We start from the raw sequence: 17,728 nt of genomic DNA, 5'->3' as shown, positions 1-17,728 counted from the left end.
AAGACACCCTGTATTAGTGTACTATGCATATGTGCATATATGTGTGTGTGTATGTGTGTGTGTACAGAAGACACTGCTATTGGGGTTTTCTTGGCAGAGACGCTGTAGTGGTTTTCCATTTCCTTCACCAGCTCATGTTATAGATGGGGAAACTGAGGCAAACAGGGTTAAGTGACATACCCAGCGTTGCACAGCTAGGAAGTATCTATATATACATATATGTGGGTGTGAATATATATGTTGTGTATGTATACAGAAGGTCACCTCACACGTGTGTGTGCATGCAAAGGGCTACATATATATGTATATACGTATAATATGAGATAGCCCTTTGTATATACACATGAGTGTATATGTGTACATATATACAAACACATGAATGTGGCAGCCCTCTATGCACACATAGATAAATAACATATACACATATACATACATATATAAAATATCAACTGAAACTCACAACAACCCTGTGAAGTTGGTTCCGTTTTACAAGTGTCCATTTTACAGTTCTCTGTAAAAGCTGAGGCTAAGTGACTTAACCAGGGTCACAAAGTGCCCGAGATGGAATTTAAACTTTGGTTTTCCTGACTCTACCAACTTCACCACCTGCCTACCTCGAGCCTTAAGGAATTCTGACCTTGGGATCCACAAGCTTGTTTCTCTGAAAATCCTTTCATCGAATTGGTTTCCTTTGTAATCCTCTAGGTTTGATTTTAAGCATTTCAGATGTTGATTGGGAGGATCCAGTAGACTTTCTGACCATCCAAGGGGTCTGTGGTACCAAGAAGGGTCAGAAGCAGATGAAGATGTCAGCAGGGGGCCTCCCTTAGGCTCAGGCCTCAAACCCCTCTCCCTCTGCCCCCCTTCCCTCCTCTCAGTACTTTAGTCTCTCCCTCCTCAGTCTACTACCTCCCACCTACTCCAGCAGCTCACCTTGCCTCATTCCCCTTCCCCCTTTTCGAATTCTCCAGTCTCTTCCCCCACTATGTCATTCTCTGTGACCTACAGACACACTCCAGTCCTTAAAAACCTTTATTGGACCCCATCACCTCCTCAAACCACTATCCTACTTCCCTCCCTTTTCACACCAAAGTCCTAGAAACAGCCTACTAAATGGACTCACTACTTCAGCCTTCTTCCTTCTCACCCTGCATCCTTTGCTCTCTGACCTCTGGCCACCATTGGACAAAAACCACTGTCTCTGAGGTCATCAATGATCTCTTAATTGTTCAATCCAGTGGATTTATCCTCATTTCTCATCCTTTGACACTGCTGACCATCTCCTCCTTCTCCTTCTCTGGGTTTTTGTGACATTGTTCTCTCCCCATTCTCCTCCTCTACGTCTGACCTCTCCTTCTCAGTCTCTGTCATCCATGTGCAGCTCCTTCACTGTGAGGATACACCAAGGATCTGTCCTGGAAAGGCCTCTTCCCTCTCCACATTGGCTCACGATGGCCTGGATCCATTCTCTCATGAGCTGAATTCTTAGCTTTCTTCAGAAGACTCCCAGATCCATCCACTCAGCCCTGGGTTGTCTCTTGAGCTCAGGTTCCACATCACCCACTGTCTCTTGGACATTTGGGTGACCCATAGGCATCTTAAACTCAAGATAAATAAAAGAGATCTCTTTCTCCCCTCCCCAAGCCACGACTTTTGCTAACTTCCCCTTTCTTTCTGTCCAGGGTACCGCCATTACAATGTAAGGTTCTCCAGAGTAGCAACCGTTTCCTTTTTTGTCTTCACACGCCTGAGTCCAAGTTTGGCAGAACCAATCCTTTCCTTAAGGGGCTTTGTTCTGTGAAGTTTGGATTCTGTCAAAGGGCTGCACTTGAGGACCTAGAGGGCCACATGTGGCCTCAAGGTCACAGGTTCCCCACCCCTGGCTCAAACTATGAGCAAATTCCCCTTTAAATTAAACTGAGCTCTACCCACCCTCTAGTGCCAAGTAGAACAAGGTGAATCCCTTTGGCTACCCTACAGATATCTGAAGATATGAAGTCTTCTTTACCCCAGACTAAATCTCCCCCATTCTTTCACCTGATTCTCACATGGCTGGCCAGCTTTCCAGTTCCCTCTCCATCTTGGCTATTCTCCCCAAGTTGGGCCAGAATAGGTTCCTGTTTCACTATACCTTCTGACTAAACCCTGGAGGCTTCTGGGAGTTGTTTTTTTTTTTTTGACTAGGCATCTACCTTCCCAATGGGAAGGTCCAAATACCACCCCTCCATTCCTTCTCTCTCCCCTTCAACCTTCCTTCCCATCCCTCCCCTCCCTTTCCAGATAAACTGTTGTATTTAGTTTTAGCAGAGGCTTTGTGGAGACAAGGTTGTCACAAGTCAACAGCAATGCTAATAACTCACATTTCTAGGGAATTTGAATGCTGACAAAATATGTTTTTCAATCTGACAGCTATCTGTTAAGGCCTGTCTATGGGTAAAGCCCTCGGCTAGACATCAGGGATACAAGGCAAGATCACACACAAATATTTCCTTTGGAGACCTTAGAATCTAATAACAGAGAAAGACATGCGAATAATTCCCATTTCTTGAGCATTATAAAGTTTACAAAGTGCTTTTCTCACAAGACAATCTGTACAATATAGAATGAAAACACATAGGGGCAGGGTTGGGTATCTGATCCTATAATTTTGTTGTTATAGGGAGCTCCCTGCGAGAAAGCTCCCTCTACTATCAGAGACTAGCAAATGCCCCACTGCTGATAGTCTTAGAAAGCTGCCAAGAGTCACACCGCCACGATGTGTTGGTGGCCAGACTCGAACCCAGGTACAAGATCAATCTTCTAACCACTCTTTAAAGCTTATTACACCCCTTTTATAGATGAGAGAAGCACAATGGATTAGACAGAAAGCTCTGGATTCCAATTTTGCCTTGGACACTTGCCAGTTGTATGACCTTGGGTAAGTCACTGAATCTCCAAATGTCTCAGGCACCTCCTAAGGGCTTTTCAGCTATAGAGAGTTGGAGGACAAACCTCTAATCTTTGTGCACAGATGAGGAAACTGTGGCTCCCAGATGAAGTAACCATCTAGAGGTCAAACAATCCCCAGAGTGGAAATTGGCAGTTTGATATTGCATGATCTTTTTCCTTTGTGCCAGTGGCCTTGGGATGTTTGTCTTGCTTTGGAAGTCCTGAGGCCCTGGGATGGCTCGTTATTTGTTTCTGCTTAAAAGAGGAGACCAAAGGTGGGCAGAGTTTAGAAGCCTTCTGACTCGGCTTACTTATTAAGCTTGTGTGACTTGTCATTTGAAGATTTGCCGGGTTACGTGTTGTTAACTCTAATGTCTTGAAGCCTGTTGGTCTATCGTGAGTTGATTCCAAAATGGTCTCTTGGATGAGGTACCAAAGAATTCTCACCTCATGACCTTTGAAGCTGCTAGGCGTTTGGATGGGTACAACCAGCAGTGGACAAAAGCTGGTTTTTCCCAGCTTTCTGAGCTTGGTCTTCTCTTGTACTCACTTGAAAAGAGAGTGCAGATTTCAATTCACTCATTTTATTACTAGTCAACTGATTAGGCATTCCCTAATCATACATTCCCTGTCATACTCAGGTGTTCTTCTGAAGGCACATTCTTAGCAAATTCCTTCATAATTCATGGTGATTTCAATGACTGCCACAGTTCTTTGAGGTCATAATCACTTTTTTTTGTTGAAAACCATCTCCCCCAAGGTATCATGGGATTGATTTAGAGAACCCTGACTATAGGGAAAGGCAGTGAGGCATGTTGAGAAGTGAGCTGGTCCTAGTGTCTTCAGCCCTGGCTTGGACAGACAGCATCCATGTAATAATCTTGAGTAAGGTCCCTCTGTTGGAGTCTTAGAACACAGAATATGAAAGCTGGAAGGGGCCTTACAATGTGGACCATCAGAATAGGTCCATCAAGGAGCACTACTGAGTAAGAGCCTACTACGTGCCAAATACTCTGCACTTGCAAAGAAAGGCAATGAGAGTCACTGCTCTTGAGGAGTTTGCAGTCAGATGAGGAAGACAATGCACAAAGAACCATGTACAAAGAGGAGATATAGGAAATAATCACCAGAGGGAAGGCACTAGAATTAAGGGGGATGGAGAAAAGCTTCCTGTAGAAGGTGGGATTTTAGCTGGGACTTGAAGGAAGCCTGGGAAGCCAAGAGGTAGAGATGAAGAGGGAAAGCTTTCCAGGCATGGGGGACACAGCCAGGGCAAAAGCATGCAATCTGGAGGTGGAGTCCATTTCAGAGTGGCTCAGAGCTGCTAAGTAGTTAACTGTAGTTAAGCAGTTAAGCCCACACATGTCACATAAGTAACAGAGGTGGTATTTGTTTCTGGTGTCAAATTCATTGCTCTTTCTACATTGTCTCTCCACGTAGACCCAGAACATTATGAACTTCAGGATCACTTCTACTCTGTTTCTCTTCTCTAAAATGAAGGGTTTGGCCTAGATCAGGGGTGCAGAATCTATGGCCTTGAGGCCACATATGGCCCTCTAGATTCTCAAGTGCAGCCCTTTGACCAAATCTAAACTTCACAGAACAAAATAAAAGGATTTGTTCTGTGAACTCTGGATTTGATCAAAGGACAGCACTTGAGGACCTAGAAGGCCACATGTAAGGATATGTTCTATGAAGTATGGATTCAGTCAAAGGGCTGCACTTGAGGACCTAAAGGGCCTACACATGACCTCGAAGCTACAGGTTCCCCTCTCCTAGCCTAGATCCATGTTTCCCAAACTCAGTTGATCCCGGAACAACTTGAGGGGGGGCTTCGAATTTTTTTGTAGGAGCCATAATAAATACTGCTCGAGGAGGTCAGAAGCATGGAGTATCTTCAAGGTATAGGGGCACCAAGGATTTTTTAGAGCAAAAAAAGGGAAGTTGAGCCTGTTTTCATACTGGAAAATCACCAAATGTGGCAAGTATTTTGTACTGGTATGATTCCATATTTGATATTTTTAAAAGGAAAATCTTCTTACTATTGAAAATTCTTCCTGAGTCCTTTCTCACATGAAAAGGAACCCAGTCTGACAAAATCCAGTTGGACAAGATCATCTTGGAGGTTTGACAATCCATGATCCCTTCTGGCTCTGACTTTCTATGTTCTAACTCTTCTGTTATTGTCTGGACTGGCCTGTTCTGTTCCATCCTTGGGCCTTCCATGCCCAGCCCAAGCCAGTCAACATGGCCTGTTGGCCCATTGGCCACCATGTTCTGGGGCTTCTCCATATTCCTCTAGAGCTGGCACTTTGCAGCTCTCATGGCCCCTGCCCCTCCCCATCCTCCAGGTCACTTTGAGCAAGGGCCCTCTGAGCCAATTGCCACTTTCAGCCCACTTCCCTTTGCAACAAGCCAGTGTCCACACAACCCAACTCTCGACTAACAAATACTATGTAACTTCACATGGAGTTTCCTGACAATGCAACTCTGTGCTTGAAGAATTTCCTGTAGCCTGATTGCAGTGGGCTGCCCACTCTAGCTGGATTTGAGTTCTTGCTCTGCCGTGGGAGCAGCATGGTTCAGTAGAACAGTCTCTGGAATCAGTGGACCTCGGTTCAACTTTCATCTCTGACCTTTCCTATGTGTGTGACCTTGGATGAGTCATTTCCCTTGTCTGGGCCTCAGTTTCTTCCTCTATAAACCTGGAGGTTGGACTCAATGACCTTTCCTCAGAGCAAACTCACTTCATGGTGCCTCAGTTTCCACCTCTATAAAACAAGGGGCCTAGACTAAATGAAGTCCTTTCTAGTTCTACATTTATGCCTATTTGTGTGACTTCGGGCAAATCACTTCCTTTCCCTGGGCCTCAGTTTCCTCCTCTGTAAAATGAGAGGATTGGACTGAATGGATGACCTCTGTGGTCCCTTCCAACTGTGGATCTAGGTTGACTTACTAGCTGTGTGAACTTAGCCAAGCCATTTCTAAAAACAAATCTCATCAGCAAAATGGGAACAGTAACATTTACATTCACCATATTATCAGGTTGCGAGTCCTATGTAAGCTTACAACGTTCTTTTACTAAGAACATTAGGGTAAACAGTTGCCATTGGTAGTTCAATTTAATCAATATTCATTAAACATCTCCCTGGCACAAGACACTGTGCCCAGAGGATACCGAGATGGTTCTGTTACATGCGTCCTGCTTCCATGGAGTATAAAGGAAGCAGGGTGAGGGGTACAGGAAACCAATCAGTTAATCATTCAAAAGTATTTTTCAAGCTCCCAATGTGCCAGGCCCTGTGCTAGATACAATGATGAAATGTGAAACAGACCCTGGCTTCAAATGCAGGCATTCTATCTGGGGAAACATTCTCTGTTAGTGCCTTGTAGATTTTCATGTATTTACACCTATCTGTACAATTGATGTAAAGACACTGATGGCTGCATTGGCACCTGGGTGGATCCCATGCCCAAATCATGATGAAAAGAGAAAGAATGAGATAAACACAAAGAGGTCTGAGCATAGGGTCTTAAGGACTGTCTAGGGTCTGGGGAGAGAGCTAGGGAGGGAGAAGGCTTTGTGGCTTGCATAAGGCCTTGAAGGAAGGGAGGGAGGATCACAAGGTCATCAACCTAGGGATGAAAGGGACAGCAGACTCCATCTAGTCTAAACTCCTCATTTTACATATGGGGAAACTGAGACTCAGAGAGGGAAATGACTTGTCCAAAGTCATAAAGGTGGCAAGTGGCAAAGCTGATTTCTTCAAATCCAATGCATTGTTAAGCAAAGGCATGAGTATAAAATGAGAAAGATAGGATTAATAATAGTATCCATATAGTACTTTAAGGCTTCCAAAGCTTTGTACAAACATTATCTCATTTGATCTTCACAGCAAACCTAGGAAGTAGGTGCTATTATATCTGCATTTTACAGATAAAGAAACTGAGGCAGATTGAGGTAAAGTGACTTGCCCAGGGTCACACAGCCAGATTCAGGTTATAGGATGCCTTGAATGCCCAGCTGAGGAATTTACGCTCTGTTCCTTAAGGCCTTGGTGAGCCATGACTGAAATGCATTAGGAAGATTCTTGAGGTAACAGATTCAGACCTGATTGGGAGAGGTGGAATGAGGTTGGGGAGATACTGGAGAAGCAGGGAAACGAGTTAGGGGGTATAGATTCAGGGCTGACCCTCTAGTCCATCCTTCTCATGTCACAGATGGAGAAAATGAGGTTAAGTGACTTGCCTGAGGTCACAGAGCTCATGGATAATAGAACCAGGAGTTCCTTGTCTAGAACTGCAAGGTAACAAAGGAAGTGGAGGCAAGAAGAGATGAGGCTCCATTCCTCTAGTTGACTTGCAGGTGGGTCACTTCATTTTCTGAGCCTCAGTTTACTGATCTGCAAAATGGGGTTAAATAATGAAGCAGCATAGTAGAGTGGAAGGAACACTGAATTTGAAGTCAGAAAATCTGTCTCCGAAAGATGGCTCTGGAAATTATTATTACCTGGGCATCCTGGGGCAATTCACTTGGTCTTCTCCAGGTCTCATTTTCCATCTCCGTGAAATGACGGGTTGAACCCAATGGTTTCTAAAGATTGTTTTCCTTCACCATCCTCGAGCCCCCACTATTGTGAAAAGGAAAACATTTTGCAAACCTTTAAGCACTCCAGAAGTGTTTGTTTATCATTTACATAAATGAGTTAATAAAGACTAAAACATAGGGGGGGTGAGGACGTAAGTACCATCTGTGTATGACTGTTCCCCAGGGCCTACACTGGAACACATGGGACTTGGCTAATAGCAAAATACGTCTCCATTAGATGAGTTTCTTGGCAGGAGAAAACCTGTACCTTGTCCCTGGTCGAACTCTGGCATGGTCAATCATAAGTAACTACCCATCATCCCCCGCTTCGCCCCCCTCCGCTCCCTGCCACCTTCCCCCCAACCCCAAGATCAACTTTACATAAGAAAGACATAAGCAAACTTCTAGTCAGTCTGAGAAACATTTATTAAACACCTACTTAGGCAAGTTCTCTGTGCTGTAAATTGAAAATAGAAAGATAGATTTGACATACAAGGAACTGGGAAAATGCAAAGTGTGTATACAAACAAGTCTGATAAAAGCTAAGCAATGATGGAGTAGAGAAGAAAAACTAACATACTGTTGAGGGAAATGGGGAGAGGAAGGTCTCCTATTTGCTCTAAGAACGCATGGAGGTGTATAGGGAACATGATCTAATTCTCTCCAATCGCGACCTTGTCTGGTGTCCTGTGAGACCCCTCCCTGTCTGTCCTCTTATAATTCAGTGGGGGGGAAGGGGGTCCACCTCTTGTGCAGAGTTGGGAGCTCATTCTCTTGCTTTTTCTCAGCAACATACATGTCATACACCAGTTATCTTTTGCATCACCACCTTTAAAGTCGGAGGAACTTCCTCTATCAATGCAGATCAGCACGTTCTCTGCAACTCAAAATCTTAGAGATACACCTAGAACATAGAGAAGTAAGTGACTTTTACAGGGTCACACAGCCAGAATGTGTCTGAGGCAAAATGGGAATCTAGGTTTTCATGTCTTTGATGTGAGCTCTATAGCCTTCTACATAGTTAATCTGAAATCTCATGTCCCACAGTGGAGAAGGTAGGGCTACAGAATAATTAATAAAAATCTCTATCAGGAAATTAGTCTAAATAAATAAAAATTTTAAAAAATAAAGTCAGGGGAGCTGGGTTCAAATATCACCTCTAAGGATCAGTGTCTGCTGTGATCTGGGGAAAGTCACTGTTCACTTTTCTGGGCCTCACTTTTCTTATCTATGAAATGAAAGAATTGAACTAGTTAATCATTCAGGTCCCCTTTCATCTCCAGAGAGATAGATTGCTTTCTTTTCAATCATACATTTATTTCATGACACTCTTGATTGTTCAGCCTAGAGGCCGATGGACTACCCAAGCCTTTCTTACCTGTCCTCCAGGTCTTCGGTGATCAGCTGGATTTACATGTTGAGAGAAGAGACTTTCCAGAGTTGAACAAGGGTTACGCTTTATTCAGGATCTTAGTTACAGGTGCAGAGTGAATTCTTCCTCAGGAGAGAGGAATCCTCCTCCTCCCAAGGGGCAAGGATCACACAGCAAGAGGATGGGAGTGGAAGAGGGGAGGGACCCTCTGCCCTCTAAGGGCCCCTCAGTGCAAAAGGAATGCCTTCAGGCTTTCCTGTCCCTACTTAAACTCTCCCAGCCACATAGTTTGCATGTGAATACTGTGCCTGCTCTCAGCCCTTAGCTAGTGAACAACAGGTGTGCTCAGACCACAGGCCAATCTCAGGGGTGGGATGCTCTCCCCAACAAGTTTCCAACTGAGAAGAGGTGGAAACACACAAGATAGCCTGTGTTTCTCGCCTCAATCCCCAGCTGTTCCCTGGGGGGCCTCATGAGAACTCTAAGATTTAGAGGTCCTCACTTTTACCTGCCCGAGACTATCCTCATGAAACTGAGCTTACACCCCTAACATCTCCCCTTTTTTGTTTTGTGCAGAGCGCACGTGGCCCTGGAGTGAATAGCATCTGGAGGCTAAGTGGGTTAGGGAGGCCTTTAACATATGGGTACTCCACAACAAGAATTTCATTCACACAGAAATCTGCAGCTAGCACAACAACTGACAAAGAGAGGCATCCAACAAAACAAAGATGAAACTAAATGGCTGAATTACACAGATTACAACAAGAGGAAGTGCAATCACTAATTCCAAAGCATATTCTAAGAGAGGTAGCGCAGTGCTGGCGCCTTACACTCCACCACCCCCTCAGTCATGCAGAATGGACCGCACGGCGAAGCCTGTGGAGTTCAGGCGAAAAGTTGGTCACCCCCGTGCATCCTGGCTTCGTGATGCCAAAGTCCTCCTTCAGCTGCTGAAAGGAGATGCCTTGATGGAGTGGGCGGCAATGTATCAGTCTGCTCAACAAGAACCGACCATGATGGATTTGGTAGGAGCACCTGGTGTTATGTCAGTGTGGCAGTGGTTGGGATGAGTGCTGCTTCCTCTCTGGGCAGCAAGGTCAAAGCTGTCAGCAGCAGACTCAGGTGGTGCATGGTCCTTCTCTGGGGTCTCCAGGCTCGTCGCTTCCGGCGTCTCCGTCATCTCCGACACCAGTTTCCACCTGTGGATCCTTCTGATGGGGATCCACGCATCCCCTTTTCCTGTGGAGATACAAACATACCCTGGACCCCATATTAGTATCTTATATGGACCTTGCCATTTCCCTGAGGCTATATCCTTTACCATGGCCCATGTGTCCTTATTTCCAGCCTGAGTATTATTTTCCTTGCAGGGTTGTCATGGAATAGTCACAAAATGTCTCATAGCTGGAGTAGTATGCGAATTTTTTGAGATATGCAAAAAATTGTGTGTATATACAGCTGTATCGAGCTCTGATTGTGTTAGGCGACCTCTTCCCCTTTTTGGTTTAGCAAGGATTGCCTTTATGGTGAAGTTGGCCCTTTCTGCTATGGCCTGGCCTTGTGGATTGTAGGGGATTCCTGTAACATGTCGAATCCCTAGATCATGGAGGAAGTGTGCAAGGGTTTGAGAAGTGTAGGCAGGACCGTTATCTGTCTTTATTTCTAAGGGTAAACCTGAAACAGAAAAACAGTGCCAAAGATGTTGAATTACTTTAGCACTTGATTCACCTAGCTGCAAGGTCGCCATAAGGAATCCAGACCATGTGTCAACTGTCACATGTATGCACTGGCCCTTAAGATGGGTAACATCCATTTGCCAAATTTCGCTGGGTGCCAAGCCACGAGGATTGACACACTGGTCTAGAGATGGGTGGAATGGGATACATTGGAGACAGCTCTTAACAATTTTTCTGGCTTGTACGAGTTATCCCATAGAATTTGCAAAGGGCTTCTGTGGCTAGGTGGAACCTATCGTGAGCCTTTTGGGCCCTTTCCTGTGGTTCCATAGTGTGCCCTACGAGGTATAGTGAATTGTCTGCTATTTGATTTCCTTCAAAAATTGGTCCTGTGCCATTAGTATGTGAGTGCATAGGTAAAACATAAAAGGGGTGTGTTCTGTTATTAATGGAGGTCAATAGCCACTCACACTGTGAAAAGATATTGGACCGATAATCTACAATAGAGTCATTATATATTTGGAGAGCTTGGATTATAGCTTCCAACTCGTTCTGTTGAGTAGAGGTGTAGGGTGTGTTAACTATATATATCTGTTGGGTAGCTGAATTATAAATGGATGCCTTGTGATGTTTTGTGGCATCTGTAAAAATGTTAGGCCCCCCTACTGGGTTTGGTGAGTACCTTTTCTCTGGTGCTGGGGTCCACTATAACAACTCTTTGAATAGAAAAGTCGAATTTGGTTTCACCTGGGCCCACTGGAGTATAGTGGCCCAAGAAACATGATTCTGAGCTAACTCTTCTACATCCTTAGTGGTGAGTGTAGCATAAAGAATTGGCTGTTTTTGGTATATGTGGATAGCTCTTTTTACTGCCTCTAGTGCTAACCGTCCTAGAAATTCCCACTTGTTTAGTAAACTGCTTCCTGTTTTACTTAGATACACCCACTCTAGGGGCTTCTCTTTTTGATGTACTGAGTGCTTTAAGGGAAGGGCAATAGCTATGGGAAGCTGATTGTCTATATGAGCTGGTTCGGCTACCACATTGGAGCATGGAAGTGCTGTGGTGCTGGCAGGATAAACTCCTGTATACATAATTACGGGTGCATGGGAGGGGTTCTGCAATATCAGGGATTCCTCCTGTATGGCGTCTCTCAGGGGAATCATAGTAAACTGATGAGCCACAAGCTGGCATTTATCTAAGCTGTAAAGGTGTTGCGTTCCTTCCTCTGGTCCCATAATCTCCTGTATTCTCCCTCCAAGGGGCCATCCCGAGTCTCTGCCAAAGGGTACATTTTCGGGGCCCTTGAGGGGCCCCTCACCCTGTTTCCCGAATTCCTATGTTGTCTAGCCAGGTGACCTGGCTTTCCACAAGAAAAGCAGGGGTCCTTGCCCCTCCCCATACTTATTTCTTTCCTACACTCTTTCTTAAGGTGTCCCGGTTTTCCGCAGCAAAAACATTTCCTCTCCAGGGAGATGTTATTTAAGGCTGCAGCCAGATACTTCCCTTGGACCTGTGCCAAGTACACCTGGCTCCCTACCCTTTCACATCTCTGTGTCATTCTTTGGCAGTCCCAGCATTGCCTTTTTGCAGTCATGATTACAATTCTGCCGCAGCAATGTCTTTAACACTATCTCTGTCCCTTGACTCTCCTCTCCCATGTCTGGACCCACTGCCTCCTGCAGCCTGGCCACAAGGTTAGCAAATGACTCAGTGCTTCCCTGCATAATCTTAGTCATGGGAAGCTCTCTCTCTTTCTTAGAGGCTATAATTTTCCAGGCGGCAATAGCCACTCCCGCAATCAAAACGTAATCGGCGGCAGAGCACTGTAATTGATATCCTGTACCCTCATACTGCCCTATTCCTGTTAATTGCTGATAAGCCTGGGGGGCCTGAGCCCCCAGCCCACTGGTAGTGCTCCACCTTCTGAGCAAATTCTGACACCCAAATCACATTCTGCCCAGGGGTAAGGCAGGCTCTGGCTAAGCTCTTCAAATCATTAGGGGTCAGAATGAACTGACCACTGAGAGTCTCAAGCATGGCTATAACAAAGGGTGAATTGGGGCCGTGCTTGGTACAAGCCTCTTTGAGAGTCGCTACTCTCTTCCACTCTATGGGTATGTGGCTCCTCCAAACCCCACCGGGGACATTGGGGTCCGCTATTTCTACCACAGGGAATGTCCCTACGTCTTCTCCATTCTCTATGGCCTTTCGTATTCCCTTTTCCAAACTAGACTGTGGCCCTGGACTGTCTGAGCAATGGAGTGTCCTATAAGGAGGCGCAGAGGGAAGACAACGTATATGCTTTCCTGCATCACCTTTCCCATCTGCTAAATGGAGCTCCGAACCTATTTTTTCTTTACACTCCTTAACTTTCTTCTCACCAGGGCTCTCTCCTCCCCTCTCTCCACTCCCATTCTCATTCCAATCCCGCCTTGGTCTCTCCAGGCCTTTCAGCAGGCTCTTTATCACACCGAATATCAGGAAATCTAAATCCTCCAGCTCCCCGGGGCATTGTTGTTCGTAAGCGGTCATTTGTTCTCCTACCACTCCCCATCCTTCTCTTGATACTCTGGTGTGCTCAAGCCATGGAGAGACCTTCCAGATCCTGTTACAAAACTTTCGGAGGTCGCTTAACTCTATAGTGACCCCCGCATTCCTGCATTCCTTGTAAAGTGTCTTAGCCCAGACCTCCTGTTCCCCTGCCTTTATTACTGGCAATTGATTCCCCATCCCTGCCCTTTTCCCATGGGTATGGGAAGCTACTCACTCTTTCTCTCCTTCCAAATCTAGGATTCGGGACTTGCAGTCTTTCATAGCCCCTTCTGGGTGTCCCACCACCCAGGATTTCCATGCTGGTCCCTGTTGGAGGCGGCAACTGTTCGGCCTAGAGGCCGATGGACTACCCAAGCCTTTCTTACCTGTCGTCCAGTCTTCGGTGATCAGCTGGATTTACATGTTGAGAGAAGAGACTTTCCAGAGTTGAACAAGGGTTACGCTTTATTCAGGATCTTAGTTACAGGTGCAGGGTGAATTCTTCCTCAGGAGAGAGGAATCCTCCTCCTCCCAAGGGGCAAGGATCACACAGCAAGAGGATGGGAGTGGAAGAGGGGAGGGACCCTCTGCCCTCTAAGGGCCCCTCAGTGCAAAAGGAATGCCTTCAGGCTTTCCTGTCCCTACTTAAGCTTTCCCAGCCACATAGTTTGCACGTGAATACCATGCCTGCTCATAGCCCCTAACTAGTCAACAACAGGTGTGCTAAGACCCAGGCCAATCTCAAGGGTGGAATGCTCTCCCCAGCAAGTATTTGAACTGAGAAGAGGTGGAAATACACAAGACAGCCTGTGTTTCTCGCCTCAATCCCCACCTGTTCCCTGGGGGGCCTTATGAGAAATCTAAGATTTAGAGGTCCTCACTTTTACCTGCCTGAGACTGTCCTCATGAAACTGAGCTTACACCCCTAACATTTGATCTCACTTCTCCTTCAAAATAACTCATCTGTTCCGTGCGGCAGCTCACTCCCACCCACCATGCACCTCTGCACAATTCTATGAGTGATACTAAACTGAAATCCTTTGGAGACTGGGTTTCGTGCTCCATGACTCATAGCTGAGTATCAGTACCGACAGAACATTTGTATTAGAAAAGATAATCTTTCATTGTAAGAAGTTTAGCGTAATTAAATGAACTTTAGATTTCCACAAAGGCGATTCAGCCCAATCTTCTTCTCCTGTTTGATTCAAGACTGAACTTGCAGTCTATTTGCACTGTCTGTCTAAGGCATAAAAATATATACTGGGTGGTGAGCATGATAAATTGTTTAAAGGCACGTCATCATCTAGACAATAAGCAGTCTTCATCTACCTGACTTTTCCTGTGTGTATAATTGGATCATATGCGTGAGGGGTTCCGGAACTTGTCTAGAAGATGCTGCAGTATTCTTGAATTTGATGCCAATCACAAATAAAACATGTCAAGGACCTCACCATCCAGAGAGAATCCCTCTCCAAACTAAGACTCTTAGCTGAAAAAGTCTACACCTTTCTGATTGATTCCTTGCTTAATATTAAAAGTTAAAGGATCATAAAACAAGGTTTTCTCTGTGTCTCCATCTCTTATGGAAGCTGGCATCATTTTGGTGTGTGCCTAGAAGGTACCTTGTTGGGAGAGTGATTTGTATACATCAACAAATGGGAAACAGAAAAGGAGCTTGAATTCTCTACGAATTTTAATCAGTTCTGTGATGGTAAAAAACGTAGCTCTCCGTTCAAGCACAGATCAGATTGTATCACAGTAGGGGATCAATAAATATTTGTTGAATTTAATTGCTGAGGCTTATAGTTGGGTATATTACAATCAGGAAATCAAAGAATTACAGAGCTAGAATCTCACGGGACTTGGAGACTGTTCTCCAGCAGTACGGTCACTGATTGAGCATTGAACAAAGGTCTCACATTCAGAACACCAACAATCAAGTTAATATTGAGAGATGCTTGAAATAATGTGTGCTTTTAAGCCCCTTCTGTCTCCTTTCCTGATACGTGGCTGCCATCACCAGAGAGGGGGTGGGGTGGATAGGAGGACGCCAAACACAACACCAGGGTCTGTCTGCGTTGTTCCTTGTTCCTTGGGCTTCCCTGCTCAGAGACTCCAAGGCTGAGCTTTCCTAGACCAGGCCTCAGTGGACAGGCCTCAGGGGCTGTTGATGCTGCTACCAAGACCAGGCTCAGAACCTTCACAGCTTGATAGAAACTGTCATGTGTGCCTTCTACTGGCAGAGCCTTAGACAACCAAGGGTCACTGTCCCCATGCCACTAGAAACCCCCTCAGCCCCAAGCCAAGAGGACCTGGGCGTAACCTTGAACAGGCTATAGAAATGGGAGGCTTAGGATGATCATTTTCATCCTCTCTCCTTTCTCCCCTAGTGTTCTTGCTTCTGCTTCTTGCTTCCTCTCTGCCAGAAGGCTGACTACCAGTGGCCCCTAGAGGTACAGCTGAGCCAGACAGAAGAATTCAGACACTGCAGAAGTAGCTGGGTCCTGTTCTAAGGTGTTGGTCACCCCCACCCACCCACCTTCTGCCATCAGCCCTTGGGGCTCTGTCCATCTGACCTGGAGTGGAAGGGAACGTCTCCTCCGTGGAACTGAGCCCACTCTAGCCACCTCCAACCTGGGGCAAGATAGAGAGAGTATGGCATAGTGCTGTGATGGCAAACTCTGATGGAGACTGAGGCAGGGCTGCCAAACCATACCTGAGGACCCCTGAGGGCCACAGTTCACTGAATTTTACAATGTCATATTGTCTCTGTTTTGTTGCCTTTTTATTTATTCTGTTAGATATTTCCCAATGACATTTTAACTGGGTTCAGTCAGGCCCACCCAGAAGCGTTGTAGGCCTCATGTGGTCTGTAGGCTGTGCTTAACTGAAGAGGTTAAGCCACTTAATTTGGAGTCAGAAAGACCTGGGTTCAAATAGCAACTCAGTCACTTACTAGTTGCATGACTCTGGGCAAATAGTATCACCACTTCAGGCCTCAGTTTCCTTCTTTGTAAAGTGAAAGGTTTGGACTGTCTGTCCACTGAAGTACCTTCAACTCCAGGATCTTGCACATGACCTTGGGCCCACTGCCTGTCAGAGCTGGCTTTGGGTATGCTGTTGAGGGGAAAATAGGAACCAGATGGCTAGGAGACAGAGGTGCTTGCTTCCCTTCTGTCCTCCCCACCCTGCTCCTAACAACTTGTGGGGTTGACTGTGGGTTCCGAGGTTTTATAATGGAAAAAACACCAGTGACCTACAGCTCCTACAGGGCTGAATGGAGGCTTTGGGAAGCGTTGGGCTGGATGGTCTCTGTGCCAGATGTGCCAAGATAACCAGAGGAAATGGAGGCTCCAACCAGGAGCCATTAGTCTTCTGGGGCAGGAGGGCAAGGGTCTTGAAGGCAGGGTCAATGCACAGTGCACAAGAGGGCACCTTTCTCCCTAATGACCCAAACCGAATTTTAGACTTTTAGATATTTAAATTTAATTTAACATTAATTTTTAAAATTAAAATTAAATTTTAGAATCAAAAATTTTAGAATTTTAAAACTAAGTCTTGTTCTCTTGATGGTCCAGGAGGCACTGGAGAACTTATTGTAGTGGTTTTGCTATAAAAAGTGTTTCCCATAGGGGCTGAAATGTGGCAGATAAGCCCAGCACCAGGAGCGAGTGCTCAGTCAACCCGGGCAGGTGGCTCCCTCTGGCCCCCTTTTTCTTTCCCTTGAAGCAGGTTGGCATTGAAGGTGGGATTGAAAGGCCCATGTTTGTGCTTCTTTCTCTATTGTTCTCCCTGCCTTCCCCCTCCCCTTCTCCTCCTTTCCTCCCTGCCTTCCTTCACTCACTCAACCACTCTCCTTCAGTATGTTTAACATGAAGCTAATTTGAGCCCCTGGAAATCTGCCCAGAGCCACAGATATAGAATTGGTGTCCCTCTTACTGAAACAAGGCATGGAATTGGCAGTAACCTCAAGTGGAAACAAATTTAAATCAGAGAGAAAAAGAAAAAGAGAGACACACAGAGAGAAACAGAATGGAAGGAAGGAAGGAAGGAAGGAAGGAAGGAAGGAAGGAAGGAAGGAAGGAAGGAAGGAAGGAAGGAAGGAAGGAGGCATGCTGTTCTGACAGGCAGAACACCCAAGTTTGAGTTTCAACTCTAATGTTTAGTAGCTTAATAAGATTTTAGCCAAGGCTTTTCTCCCTCCAAGTCTCAGTCCCCTCCTTTCCAGAGTGGTGAGGAGAGGCGGGTCATACCAAACAGCCTCGAAGATCCTTTCCAGTTCTTCCATTGTATATTTTCTCTGACATTGTGTTCTCCAGTGTCTCATCCACATCTAACATTCTACTTTCTAACATCTCTCAGAGCAATGGTCTATGGTCTAAGGTCTAGTCCAGCTCTGGCATTCTCTGTCCTGAAGTCTATTTTTGTTGATTCAGTCAATTAGATCTTGGAAGTGGTTGGCAGGTTTGGGTTGTCTGTGTTGAAGTAGAGGAGGAGTTGGTAGGTGAAATGGGCCCATTCCCCATACTGTTCCTGGGGTTCCTCTAAGGGCTCTTAACTGAGTTGGATGTTAACAAGGTGGAGAGCCAGATATGATTGCCAAATCTTGATGGTAGCTTGTGACTAGGAGC

General features: G+C 45.6%; 1 protein-coding gene across 1 annotated transcript in view; it reads left to right on the top strand.

The window, feature by feature from the left end:
- LOC140516070 (V-set and immunoglobulin domain-containing protein 4-like) overlaps positions 1 to 14,774 on the top strand; it is a 47,011-nt gene extending 32,237 nt beyond the window's left edge. The window contains exon 8 of the mRNA XM_072627001.1: positions 13,356 to 14,774. Coding sequence (XP_072483102.1) covers positions 13,356 to 13,381 — 26 coding nt within the window. The 3' untranslated portion in view covers positions 13,382 to 14,774. The remainder of the gene's footprint in view (positions 1 to 13,355) is intronic.
- The last annotated feature ends 2,954 nt before the right edge of the window (positions 14,775 to 17,728 follow it).

The sequence above is a fragment of the Notamacropus eugenii genome, chromosome X (genome assembly GCF_028372415.1).
Source record: "Notamacropus eugenii isolate mMacEug1 chromosome X, mMacEug1.pri_v2, whole genome shotgun sequence".
NCBI classification, from domain to species: Eukaryota; Metazoa; Chordata; class Mammalia; order Diprotodontia; family Macropodidae; genus Notamacropus; species Notamacropus eugenii.
This window is presented reverse-complemented; position numbering and strand designations above follow the sequence as displayed.